This window comes from Bombyx mandarina, chromosome 09 (genome assembly GCF_030267445.1).
Source record: "Bombyx mandarina strain Sakado chromosome 09, ASM3026744v2".
In the NCBI taxonomy this organism is placed as follows: Eukaryota; Metazoa; Arthropoda; class Insecta; order Lepidoptera; family Bombycidae; genus Bombyx; species Bombyx mandarina.
The window spans coordinates 9382162-9395279 of NC_143216.1; the positions used below are offsets into that span (position 1 = coordinate 9382162).

General features: G+C 43.2%; 1 protein-coding gene across 5 annotated transcripts; it reads left to right on the plus strand.

Annotated features, from left to right (window-relative positions):
• Nucleotides 1-527: 527 nt before the first annotated feature.
• Atac3 (Ada2a-containing complex component 3) lies at nucleotides 528-12620 on the plus strand. 5 transcript variants are annotated; one of them, XM_089729849.1, is made up of 11 exons: nucleotides 528-546; nucleotides 3569-3644; nucleotides 4563-4751; nucleotides 5592-5782; nucleotides 7766-7989; nucleotides 8382-8441; nucleotides 8703-8797; nucleotides 9567-9696; nucleotides 10499-10707; nucleotides 10805-11011; nucleotides 11141-12620. In XM_089729849.1, the coding sequence occupies exons 2-11, from the start codon at nucleotides 3576-3578 to the stop codon at nucleotides 11333-11335; spliced, it is 1569 nt and encodes a 522-aa protein (XP_089585975.1). In that variant the 5' UTR covers nucleotides 528-546; nucleotides 3569-3575; the 3' UTR covers nucleotides 11336-12620. The 5 variants fall into 5 exon arrangements, with proteins under 5 accessions (XP_089585975.1, XP_089585974.1, XP_089585971.1 ...); XM_089729848.1 differs by having other exon boundaries at nucleotides 532-550; XM_089729845.1 differs by lacking the exon at nucleotides 528-546 and adding an exon at nucleotides 1779-2109.
• Nucleotides 12621-13118: the final 498 nt, after the last annotated feature.

Genomic DNA, 13118 nt, shown 5'->3' on the forward strand with positions numbered 1-13118 from the left:
CACGATACACAACAGATTATTAACAAATTAACGAGACACAAAACAAACGACTAACAAATATATGAAAATACAATAATGAGAGAAACGCGCGATCAGTACGAGGCTTTGTGGCGGACTGCCGGCGCAGCAGCCCGGCGTCACCTGCGATAACGCGGCCGCGCGTTGGCTCCTGATTGGCGCGCGCACGCATCACGCAATCAGGAGCCAATCAGGCGCATAACGCATTTCGTGTGACATGCTAGGCGCATAACGCATTTCGTGTGACATGCTAGTACGATTTTGGTCCCCATAATTTTCATACCCCGGGCCTATATATGTAAATCGATTCTAAAGGAGTAAACTCCAATAATTAAAGATAAAAAACTTAATTATCGAGTGTCCATAGACTTTGGATCCACTCTTTTATTAAATTTTAACATGTGACGTCACAAAAGTATTGACCCCCCCATGCCCCTTGTCACACGATGTCACACTTCGGTGATACCCTCCCTCCCCATTAACGTGTGACGTACTTTATGGATGGCCCCTAAGGTCTATTCGAACTTAGTAGGTACCGTAAAATGGGGCGATTAGGGACAAATTCCAACTTTATGAGCAATTTTAAGGTAGTTGTTGATGTATATAATGCTATATCAGGATCAAAATGATTGAGTCTTGGGGGCATCTTTGTTGTCTAATTTAAAATTATGCAACTAGTATTCCAGTATAAGCAAAAAATGCAAAAATAGGTGTAATCCCTATTTACCCGAAAATTGCGGTTAATTGGGACGAAATGAGAAATTTGCTAGGGTTGGCACTACTTTTATTTTTATATATAGTTTTAAATTATTTTTTTATTTAGTTGCACCAACAAAGTGATCATCAATAAAAAAAATTTAAAAACTGACAAAAGTACATGGCAGACATCACCTCAATTATAGGTGCAATCGACAGTGCTGATATTTCTATCTGGGTTAAGAGATTAGGTGTGTCGGTTATTCCATGGATTAATCAGATGAATACCCCCACTCTGAACAAATATTAAATATTTATTATTCAAATATTAAATATATTACTCAGACATTTTTGTCCACCTTGAGATTTCATTGATCTTGTTACATGTCTCTGCAAAATCGACTTACTTATATTAAATTGCTTATCTATTTCAACTAAAGACTTATTCAATATTTCGCTTCGAATAAACCAGATTTTTACCAACAAATTTAAAAAATATTGTTATAACTACATAGACAACCCTACAAACCTGTATCTATTTATACTTAGGTCGTTTCCATTTCACGTATTCTCATCCCAATTGACCCCTTTTTCGTTGTTATTTGTACCTAAGACGTCCCCAATATCCCCAAAAATAAACAGATTTTTACATGTATTTTTATTTAATCAAATACATTAAAACCAATAACAACTGAGACTTACCTTTAATATATATGCTGGTTCAAACACTAAATAACGTTTATAAATCATAGTCGTCTTCTATTATTATCAAATAAATAAAAGAGAGCAAAGTTTCTAGCACTAAAATAATTACCACCACAGGAAGTTAATTTGAAACGCGATTTTTTATAAGTTAGCAGCTATTATCATGCATATTCAGAGTTGTTTTGTGAGCTTTCAACATTCTACTATTAAACTACAAAAAATGGAAGATTTTGCAACGAATATAAAACTTATATTGAGCGTCGAAAGATTTTCCCGGTTTTTTCCCGATTCGCCTCTCAATCCCTAATCGCCCCATTTTACCGGTACATACTATGGTTTTCTTGAACGGCCCTTAACAGACATGCCAACATTAAAGCAAGCTTCATAACCTAAAAAAACCTAAAGTAACATTAAACATTTATGTGTGTACAGCTTTAACGGAGTAAGGACAAAATGCATTGTTATTTTGTCATAGCCGTTCTATTAGTCTGATGATATTAACTGATGAATACAAATACTAAATTCAATTCGCTGTCAAAATGACTTTGACGTTTATTTTCGCGGTAGTTAAAAGATGGTTTCTTTCACATAAATATATGGAAATTTGTTGACGTTTGTACTTTTTGGTAAAAAATTTAGTATGTGGCTATAATTAATTACATTTAATTCACTATAGAAGGCGTCAAACTGGTAAGCCAAATATGATTTACTTGCAGCCAATATTGTCGAATATAAAATTGGAGACTTCCGTTTTGACAGGAAAAGGAAGTGTGTTATGGTTGTCGAAAAGCATGGCACCGTAGAACTTTTTACATCCTCATCCTGTCGTTTCGATCAATAAAATATAAAAAAGCGCCAATTGCAACGTACCTAATAAAACTTTGTTAATGATTTTCAGAATAGGTAGTCAATTTAACTAAGACTAAATATTTACAATTGTGTTTAAAAACAACGTGTCAGAAACCATATTTGGATAAAAAATTAAGTAAATTAGAAAACTAAAGTTGGAAACAATCTGAAGAACCTGAAAAATGCAAAATTTACTAATGATTATACTCTAAATAAACGAAGTAATTATTAGCTTATCAATGTATATGTGTGTAGGTGGACACTGAAACAGATTGGAAATAAATGAAACGCAACAAACTACAGTATGTACTATTATGTGCACACAACCACACAAATATTAAAGAGATATTTAATAAATTATCAATCAAATTTAACTTGCAAAATAGGGCTAATTTAACTTGCAAATAACTTGCAATAATAGCATTAATGGGCATAGTATTTTATGATTTAAAACAGGCTTTAATGGGTTTTATTAATGTTAAAAATAAATTTATAAGAAGAAGTAAGAATTTATCTTGCTTTTGAAATCAATTATCTTTTAGCTATAATAGTATGAAATATGAAGTAATTAAAACATTTAGTAACTGAACTATAACTATTCTATTGTAGCCTCACTATGTTCCTCTGGTCATCAAAACAAGTGTACTGGTACTGCGTGTATATCACAATAAATACCAAAATTTTCTCCTGTAGCTGATATTTTCGCAATGATACCTGCTTGAATTAAGTTTGTTGTACTTAATCAAACAGTATTTTTAAACATTTTAAAACAGAAGATTATGATTTTCAACAAAATCAAATATTCCTTGGAGTTGGATAATATTTTCCTGTGCAAATTTATTTCACTTGAGCTTTGTATCAATTCAATTCATAAATAATAGCCTCCAACAATTTTTTTGGTTATTAGTTTAGAATGATATCACCCAATTTCTGCCTGAGGCTGTTATAAAGGGCAGCTCAGGGCATCATCAGATTTTCGGTATACACATAATACATTTACTGGTGTTAATAACGGTATAGGATATAATGAGCTTGCACTAATTGGCACCAACATCCTGCCTATTTCTGCCAAGAAGCTATATTGCCTTCGGGTATGAAGGGAGGGAGAGATCTAAGTAATACTAAAGGTAAGGTAATAAGACTAAGAATATAATAAGCAATAATATTATTAATAATATATAATGATGGGACAAGTTCAACTATACACTAAGTGAATTATGTTAATATACCAATTATCTGAATTCTCCCATTTGATGTTGTAATTTTATGTAAAGTTGTAAAGATTAAAGATTTTTTTCAGATGAAGAATGATGACCACAAATTTAACCACCGAAGATGTAGTTGTGCAGTTGACTAGTCCACAAATTATTACCACAGTAAGTCAAAATCTTTTGCCCATTTACAGTTTTTTTTTATTGCTCTTGTAGGCGTCGGTAGGCAGCGGCTTGGCTCTGCCCCTGGCATTGCTGAAGTCCATGGGCGACGGTAACCACTCACCATCAGGTGAGCCGTATGCTCGTCTGCCTACAAAATCAATAAAAAAAATAAAAAGAAGACGAGCATACGGCCTACCGGATGATGAGGTTACATATTACTAAATTGTTTTAAAGGAATATATAAAAAGAAAAAAATGCGTAATTACTGGGCGTTTTGAGAGTCCGCATAATTAGGTACCATCACCCTGCCTACTGAAGCAATGCGTTACGGTTTGAAGGGTGGGGCAGCCGTTGTACTATAGAACTGAGACTTAGAACTGATATCTCAAAGTGGGTGGCGGTATTTACCTGGTCAGGTCTATGGGCTCCGGTAGCCAGGTGGGCCGTGAACTCGTCCACCCATCTAAGCCATAAAAAAACGCAAAATTTTAATAACAACAAGTTTGTCCAATACACTCACCCCAAGAGATACATGGGGGTGATAATAGCAATAGAAACGACGTAGATGATAAAGAAATTACAATACCCGAGGAGGACTCACTTCTGATTAGATGTAGATAAATAGGATCTTAAAATAAACTATAATTATTGTAAGGTAAATGAGTTTCAATGTCACACTACACTTCTGCAGTTTACACAGAAGACACCCGTATGTGGCAGCGTAAATGACCGTCCACTTGTGTGACCCGTGTCGTCTTTAATCTAACCATTTGGCTTAGTAAATAATAATTAGTTATAGCATATAATCTAGAATTAACGCACGTAGACATTGACGTCCTCGGTAGCCGTAATGCTCTCTCACTCTGCAGGGAAATTCAAACGCTATCAACCTTCACTATAAGGCTTTTCTCATTTCAGTGTCCGGTGGGCGATACAGTAGTCCGTTCTGGTGTGACGGGTGTGACAGCGGGCTCGCGGGGGTCAGGGCGTGGGGGGGCGGGGGCGGGGGCCGAGCTGGGGCGACGGCTGCTGGTGGCGGCGCGGGGGGGCGACACTACTACTGTACTAGAACTCATGGCCAAAGGTGCACCCTTTACTACTGACTGGGTGAGTTTGCTATTACTTGTCGTTGTAGCGAACGGAATAATCAAATATAATACAGCCAAAACACGAACCGCGCTGATGACAAATTCGAAATAAGTTTCTGTACAGGAATATTTTAAAGTTCCAGAAAATAATTACGGGCCTATGCAGACACAAAGCCAATCATTAAGAATGTACAGTCAAATTTTTATTTCTTTCGTAACATCAAAGTCAAGGTTTCACGAAATTATGGACAAAGTAATGGATATACAAGATCATCATCATCATCATCATCTCAACCTATAGCTGTCTACTGCTGAACATAGGTCTCTCTCCAGTGCGGCCGGGCCACCTGCACCCAACGTGACCCAGCAATTTTCACTACGTCGTCGATCGATCTGATATATGGTCGACCCACACTGCGCTTACCATCCGATCTTCGCGTTATGTGGCCTGCCCACTGCCGTTTCAGCTTACTAACCCTACGGGCTCTCTCAGCAACTTTGGTTCTTCTACGGATCTCCTCATTTCTGACTCGGTCTCGTAGAGAAATACCGAGCATAGCCCTCTAAATAGATCGCTGCGCGACACGGAATTTCCTAAATAGATTCTTTATAAAGCACCTTAAAAGCATGAAGTGTGAATTGTATTGTATAGTGTGTGTGTTAAACTGTGTTACCAGTGATGATTTATATACCAAATACTAGAAACTTATTTATTTTGGCGCTTTCAAACTATTCCTGTATATGCAAGTCTCGAACAACAACATTAGATCGCACGCACGTAGTCCCGCCGAGCAATACTGCCGCTCGGTGGGCTAGCCGTTTGCCGGTGCCCCTAGACAGACAAAGACTTCCCGTGCAGCTAGGCACGTCCCCGCTGCACCTGGCGGCCAGCAGCAACCACGTGGAGACGTGCGCGGTGCTGCTGCGCGCGGGCGTGTCGCGGGACTCGCGCACCAAGGTGGACCGCACGCCGCTGCACCTGGCCGCCTACGCGGGCCACGCCGACGTCATCGCGCTGCTGCTGCGCTACGGCGCCCAGGTCGACTGCAGGTCCGTGCTCCTTCACAGTTACGTCACTGGCCTCAGATAATCTGCCCAATTGTATGTACACCAAAGTTACAAGCAGCAGTAATGGAGGCCGGGGAGGACGGGGAGACCGCGGTACGAACTAGTATTGGATGTAACTAGATGATGACCGAGCTTTTCACCGAGGTTTTTTTTTGATAACGCCATCTTGTTGTGTCTTTAAAGCAGTTAGTCGCTTTCAATTAAGAAAAATAGTATTACTATTCGCCAAACACGAACAATACAACATTTTCTGAAAATAAATCGTAGCTAGATCGATTTATCGCCCCCGAAATCCCCTGTATACTAAATTTTATGAAAATCGTTGGAGCCGTTTCCGAGATTCAGTTTATATATATATATACAAGAATTGCTCGTTTAAAGATATAAGATATGAGCGATTAATGACTGTAGATTTTGTAGCCCCTGGATTTTCTGACCTAGGTATTGTGATGGTCAAGTGTCCTCGCGGCCCAAAGATTAATCGTGTTGTTATGTTCGGCGCTTGTAGCAAATATATTACATATAGTAGTTAATTATAAATGTTCCTTTAATTCGAAAGGTCCGTTGCTCAACAAAATCAATATTAGGGGTTAAAGTATGAAATTGCCGATTTGCACTGAAAAATTGAAATTCGTTCTTTTTCCATTTGATATATTTATTTAATTAAACTATCTAACATTATTATCTATACATTGCTGCCATATAATAGGAAGGTCATTTATGCCCTTGCGATAGAAATCTGGTGATCTAGATTCTACAAACTGTGTGAAAATTTTGTACTGCCTTCCAGGAAAAAAACTTTTATAACGTAGAAAATTGTCCAAATCACGAAAAAAATGGTAGTCCTTTGGAACAAGGTCTGGCGAATACGAATGGTTTCTTAATTGCAGTTCCTGTAGAGTTAAAACGGTTTCTGTGCTGTATGAGGTCTCGCGTTATCATGGAGCAATAATAGTGAAGATCGAATCATGAGTCGGGGCTGTTTCTCTGCAAGTTTTGTTATCATTGTTCGGCACTGTAGACTTTTGCCGTTATTGCTTGGCCAGATCGGAGAAAGCTATAGTAAAGTAACCAATAACCATAATAACCGTGCTGAAACCACCAAATAGTTACCATTACCTTTTTATTGGTAAGCTTTGCTTTAGGACACTGTTGCGGCCTTTGACCTGGGGTCACCCATTGCATTTTTCGCTTACGGTTATCGTAAAGAATCCACTTTTCATCACATGTCACAATTCGATCCAATATTCCTTCATTTCTGTATCGATTTAACAAGGCAACACAAGTTTCAACACGCGTTTCTTTCTGCAGATCAGTCAAATCATGATGCACCCATTATTTTTATTTTTATTGATTTGACATAAATGAATCAATATTGGTGGTAAGGTAATGTTAAACTATGTCGCTAATATCTGGGTAAATTGGCTCCGATCGGCTTCCACCATCTCTTTTAATTCATTCTAATTTACATTAATTGTAGGGGCGGTCTTCCACGTGGTTCGTTTTTCAAATCAAAATTTCCATCACGAAAGCGTTTAAACCAAAATCACCTCCAAACGCAACATGGATATTGCGAGCTGTTTCTGGAGCGTTAGTTTCGCGTCGGAACTCGTATTAAAAAATCACCTACATATACATCCTATACATCATAGGTACCATTTGAAAAAAGTTTCACTCAGAAATCTCGAACCATGAAGGTTCTATGTCAATTCGAAGTACCTATTACAATAAAACGGCAATTTTATTCTTTAACCCCTTTTAAATTTATAAATTTTTATTGGCACCAAAACCCACTTGTGCTTAATGGTCACTCAGTTGGAGATTGATACCAATAATGGCTATCGAAATCTTGAACCTTCGAGCGCGATGTCGCATTTTCAGATCAATGGCTGGTCTGTAATTCTCACGTGGGTAAACGAGCTGCCGCAGTTCATAGGGCACATAACGAGTGGGCGGGCTGCGCAGGGACATGCTGCGCATGACGCCGCTGCACTGGGCGGTGCAGCGCGGGCACGGGGGCGCGGCGGCCGAGCTGGTGCGGGGCGGCGCGGACCCCACGGCGCTGTCCAAGTTCCACAAGTCGCCGCTGTCGCTGGCCGCCGCCGCCAGCCGCGCCGACATCCTGGCGCTCATCGAGGACGCGCTCAAGCAGCGGGAGGCCGCGCACTCCGTGGACGCGCTCGTCACCGGTACGCACCGCCCCCATACATGAACCTGCCGCACTTGCTCCGTCTCGTAGATACCGAACAACACTGTCTTCAACTGTAGGATTTGTCGTATAATTACAACATCTATTAAACGCTCTACACTTATATTTAAGATTTGTACACTGTACGAGTACTTATATTCCTAATATATGATATTGAGTACGACAAAGAAAATTATTACATCATTGTTTCTGTGACAACCGTGACACCCACTCGGCGAGGCGGCCGCGGGCCCGGAGCAGAGTAGATTTGGCAAAAATTTCTATCAGTAGAATAAAACACGTTGGTCCCAGCCAAAACCAAGCAATGTCGTATAAATTCCATATATACATCCATCTCCATCCAAGTATACTTTAATTATGTTCTTGTTGCAGAACAAAGCATGTCAGTGGATCAAGACGCGCAGCCACAGATAAACTTCGACCCGGTCCAAAGTAAGTCAGTCGTGTGGCGGCGAGGAAACATACATATTTCTAAATAGTTTATTTACTGTACCTCTTCTGCTAAATAATTTGCTCCGCGGCGCTCCAGCATTAGCATGCGTCGACCCGCGGCACCTCTGCATGCTGCTTCCGATCACTCTCGAGCTGGACGTCCGCAGCTGCTCCAGCGCCGGGCCCGCGAGAGCAACTAACGGAACTCCAACCGACACGAGGTCATAGATGAATCCATTCCAAAGCTGTAATCTATTTCAGACATCCCGGGGCGCAGCGACAGCGGCAGAGGCGAGGAGCGCGCCCCGCAGGAACAGCCAATCAAGATCGAAATAGATAACAGGGATAACGTAGAGGTGACCGGGATAACTTGTAACACAGGCTCGGGAAACTTGCACGTGCCCCGAGCAATTAACACCTTATGTGTACATAATATTATATTAAGAACCTTAGAAGTGAGTCCGCTACTGAATGTCACTCCCAGCAAGAGAAAAGACAGAATTTCGGTGATTCCCCAAGTTCCCAGGGTTGTCTATACAATAGCCAGTTGGAGACCCGACCTAAAGAGTTCTGGTTAACGCAAATGCTTACTATCTCCTGAACCGTACTTAATGCCCCCGTCATCAATAAACAGCGCAGCGGAGGTCGCCAGCTCGCGGACGGAAGCCGTACTGTCGGTTACTGGTCACCTGGCAGCCCGCACAGCACCCGAGAAGTGGGCCATTGGACCACCCCACAGGGGCACCAGAGCGCCGCTGCGTTTAGATTGTACTAAATTGAGTCGCCCCAACCACTGGAGATCCAAATACGAAACTCTGGGGTTTTATTGATGCAGGGGATTATCACTACGTAGGTGGCTCGTCCGTCGTCCATAGTCGAGTTGGAGACGAAGAGCTCAAGTAGAAGGTCTGCCTCCCCTTCACACCTTAAACCAGATTTAGCTATCAGGCTCATGGAGATAAAAAAAAAATATGTCGGATTTGTGGAGCGAGTTGACAATGTAACTCCCAGAGAGATACTTTTCGACCACTTCCTAACCTTGATGACTATCTCTATTTATGAAAATGATATAAATATGTTTGTTTTCCTACCAACAGTCTAAAAAATTTGCAATGTGTTTCACAGAACAGCACGGAGAACAGACGCAGTGTAGCTGCGGCCATACTGCGTGCGCACGGCATCGCGCCCCTCCCGCCAGACCGCGGCTCCACGCTGCTCACCGCGCTGCAGAGTGGGCGGACCCTCGTACTGTCCGGTATGTACCGGCACTGACACCTCTCCCCCCCCCAGTGCCGCGGCTCCACGCTGCTCACCGCGCTGCAGAGCGGGCGGACCCTCGTACTGTCCGGTATGTACCGGCACTGACACCTCTCCCCCCCCTAGTGCCGCGGCTCCACGCTGCTCACCGCGCTGCAGAGCTGGCGGACCCTCGTACTGTCCGGTATGTACTGGCACTGACACCTCTCCCCCCCCAGTGCCGCGGCTCCACGCTGCTCACCGCGCTGCAGAGCGGGCGGACCCTCGTACTGTCCGGTATGTACCGGCACTGACACCTCTCCCCCCCCTAGTGCCGCGGCTCCACGCTGCTCACCGCGCTGCAGAGCGGGCGGACCCTCGTACTGTCCGGTATGTACTGGCACTGACACCTCTCCCCCCCCCAGTGCCGCGGCTCCACGCTGCTCACCGCGCTGCAGAGCGGGCGGACCCTCGTACTGTCCGGTATGTACCGGCACTGACACCTCTCCCCCCCTAGTGCCGCGGCTCCACGCTGCTCACCGCGCTGCAGAGCGGGCGGACCCTCGTACTGTCCGGTATGTACCGGCACTGACACCTCTCCCCCCCCAGTGCCGCGGCTCCACGCTGCTCACCGCGCTGCAGAGCGGGCGGACCCTCGTACTGTCCGGTATGTACCGGCACTGACACCTCTCCCCCCCCTAGTGCCGCGGCTCCACGCTGCTCACCGCGCTGCAGAGCGGGCGGACCCTCGTACTGTCCGATATGCACCAGCATTGACACCTTTCCTCTGTGACGCCATATTCACTTTTTGATATCCTCAGATGCCGGTAAGCTAATGCTGAAAGAAAGCACGGAGCCCCAAAACCAACCCTTTGGAGGGTCAAAGCCAGCCAATAGTAGCTCAGGCGTGCTGCTGACTGCTACTCCTGTTAAGTCGCCGCCGGCCCCGGGAGTTAAGATCTTCACCTTCAACAAGATGGTCAACAACAAAATCCCTATCAAGAAAATTATTAATCCTCATGATATGCAGGTTAGTTTTTTTGTAACTCCATTTTTTGACAATTTGTATTCCCACTTCTCGATCTCTCTCCCTCTCCCTGCGAACCGATCGACCATTGCCGTTCCAGGTGAAGTTTGTCCAACTGCCCCCGAATGCAAAAATCATATCTCCATCCAAAGTCATTCCAGTGAAGAATAAACCAAAAGTATCTTCGGAGGCAGGTCGACCTGCTGTCAAGATCATCATGAACAAAAACAATTTCAAGAAACTCATCGCCAATGTCAAGAACAATAACAATACTGTGCAGAACAAAAGTGACGTCACTAATATTGCTGTGAGTTTAATTTTCAATTAGAATATATCTATTATAGCATACGAGTATATGTGTTAACCTAATATTGAACAATAAATAAATAAAATATCGATTTTTTTTATAATAGAAACTGTGGTCCACTCTTCGCAGGAAACTGGCAGTAGTGAACTGGAGACAGGCACCGGCGGCTCTGTGTGGCGACACGCGGCTGAGGGCGCTCGGCGAGCCGAACTAGCCGCCTGCAGCACCCAGCCGGCGGTACTGCGGGCCGCCTTACACGCCGCCGCCACCTTGCTGCGAGACCTCACCGATACCCTTCGACACTGCGAACGACACCACACCTAGCGGCCCTACACTGGCGGGCCCTCACTCAGTGCTGCGGCTCCACACCTGCTGCGCCTGCACGCCGACACTCGAGCGGGCCCACACTCGCGGACTCCGCACTCTGACACAGTCGAGCGGGCCCGCACTAACGGACTCCGCACTCCGACACAGTCGAGCGGGCCCGCACTAACGGACTCCGCACGCCGACACTCGAGCGGGCCCACACTCGCGGACTCCGCACTCTGACACAGTCGAGCGGGCCCGCACTAACGGACTCCGCACTCCGACACAGTAGAGCGGGCCCGCACTAACGGACTCCGCACGCCGACACTCGAGCGGGCCCACACTCGCGGACTCCGCACTCTGACACAGTCGAGCGGGCCCGCACTAACGGACTCCGCACTCCGACACAGTCGAGCGGGCCCGCACTAACGGACTCCGCACTCCGACACAGTCGAGCGGGCCCGCACTAACGGACTCCGCACGCCGACACTCGAGCGGGCCCACACTCGCGGACTCCGCACTCTGACACAGTCGAGCGGGCCCGCACTAACGGACTCCGCACTCTGACACAGTAGAGCTGGGCCACACTAACGGACTCCGACCACACACACACCCACACCCTACTACCCACACTAACGGCTCTTAGGTCTACATATAACTTGACAATGGACACCAGAAAGACTCATTAAGGAAGGTATAGGTCTGCATACATAGCAAAGCTTACCTAGGTATTGGTATCCTGGCTACTTCGTGAACTTCTAGATTAGACACCAGCACAAATATTCACTATTTTTATTCCAAACATCACAATAATTTAATGTACATATTGTATAAACTTATTTCCCGAAATAAATATTAGATAAATCAATTTATTCATTGAAAAATGTAACAGGGTATACACAAAATGAAAATATGTATAGGTATCATATCATGCATAATCTCATACCTTTTTATTTCTTTTTGTAGAGAAATAGTTAATTATTATTTTAGTTTTAAACAACCTGTCACCACTTCCTCACCGAGACCCTTATTGCCGGGTCCAATATTCACCTCTAGTACAAAAGGCTTATTGTACCTTTTTGGTTAGCAGTTTGTTTTTGAAGACTCCAGAACCCTTTTTTTAAGTATAGAATTTTTCTGAATGGCATTTTCACTGTTTATATCTCAAAGATAAAAATAATTAGTGTAAGATTTTCGTAGGGAATTTATTTAAATTAATTTGTAATATTTGTAAATACATAATATGTTAAGTTGAAACAAATAATAGTGACTAAGTTGTTGTCAATAAATATTTTTATAAAAATCATATTTTATTTCCAGTTTTTTTTTTTTATTGCTTAGATGGGTGGACGAGCTCACAGCCCACCTGGTGTTAAGTGATTACTGGAGCCCATAGACATCCACAACGTAAATGCGCCATCCACCTTGAGATATAAGTTCTGAGATCTCAGTATAGTTACAACGGCTCCCCCGCCCATCAAACCGAAACGCATTACTGCTTCATGATAGAAATAGTATATCTATACTAATATTATAAAGAGAAAAGATTTGTTTGTTTGTTTGTTTCGAATAGGCTCCGAAACTACTGGACCGATTTGAAAAATTATTTTTCCATTAGAAGCCGACATTGTCCCTGATGAACATAGGCTACTTTTTTTTAAAAAAAAAATATTTTATTTTTTTGGTTTCATGTGTGTTTTAATGTTTCCGAAGCGAAGCGAGGGCGGGTCGCTAGTATTATAATAATAATATAATAGATTTACATTCTTTTTTTCTTTTTCTCCACCTTATCCCACTACGT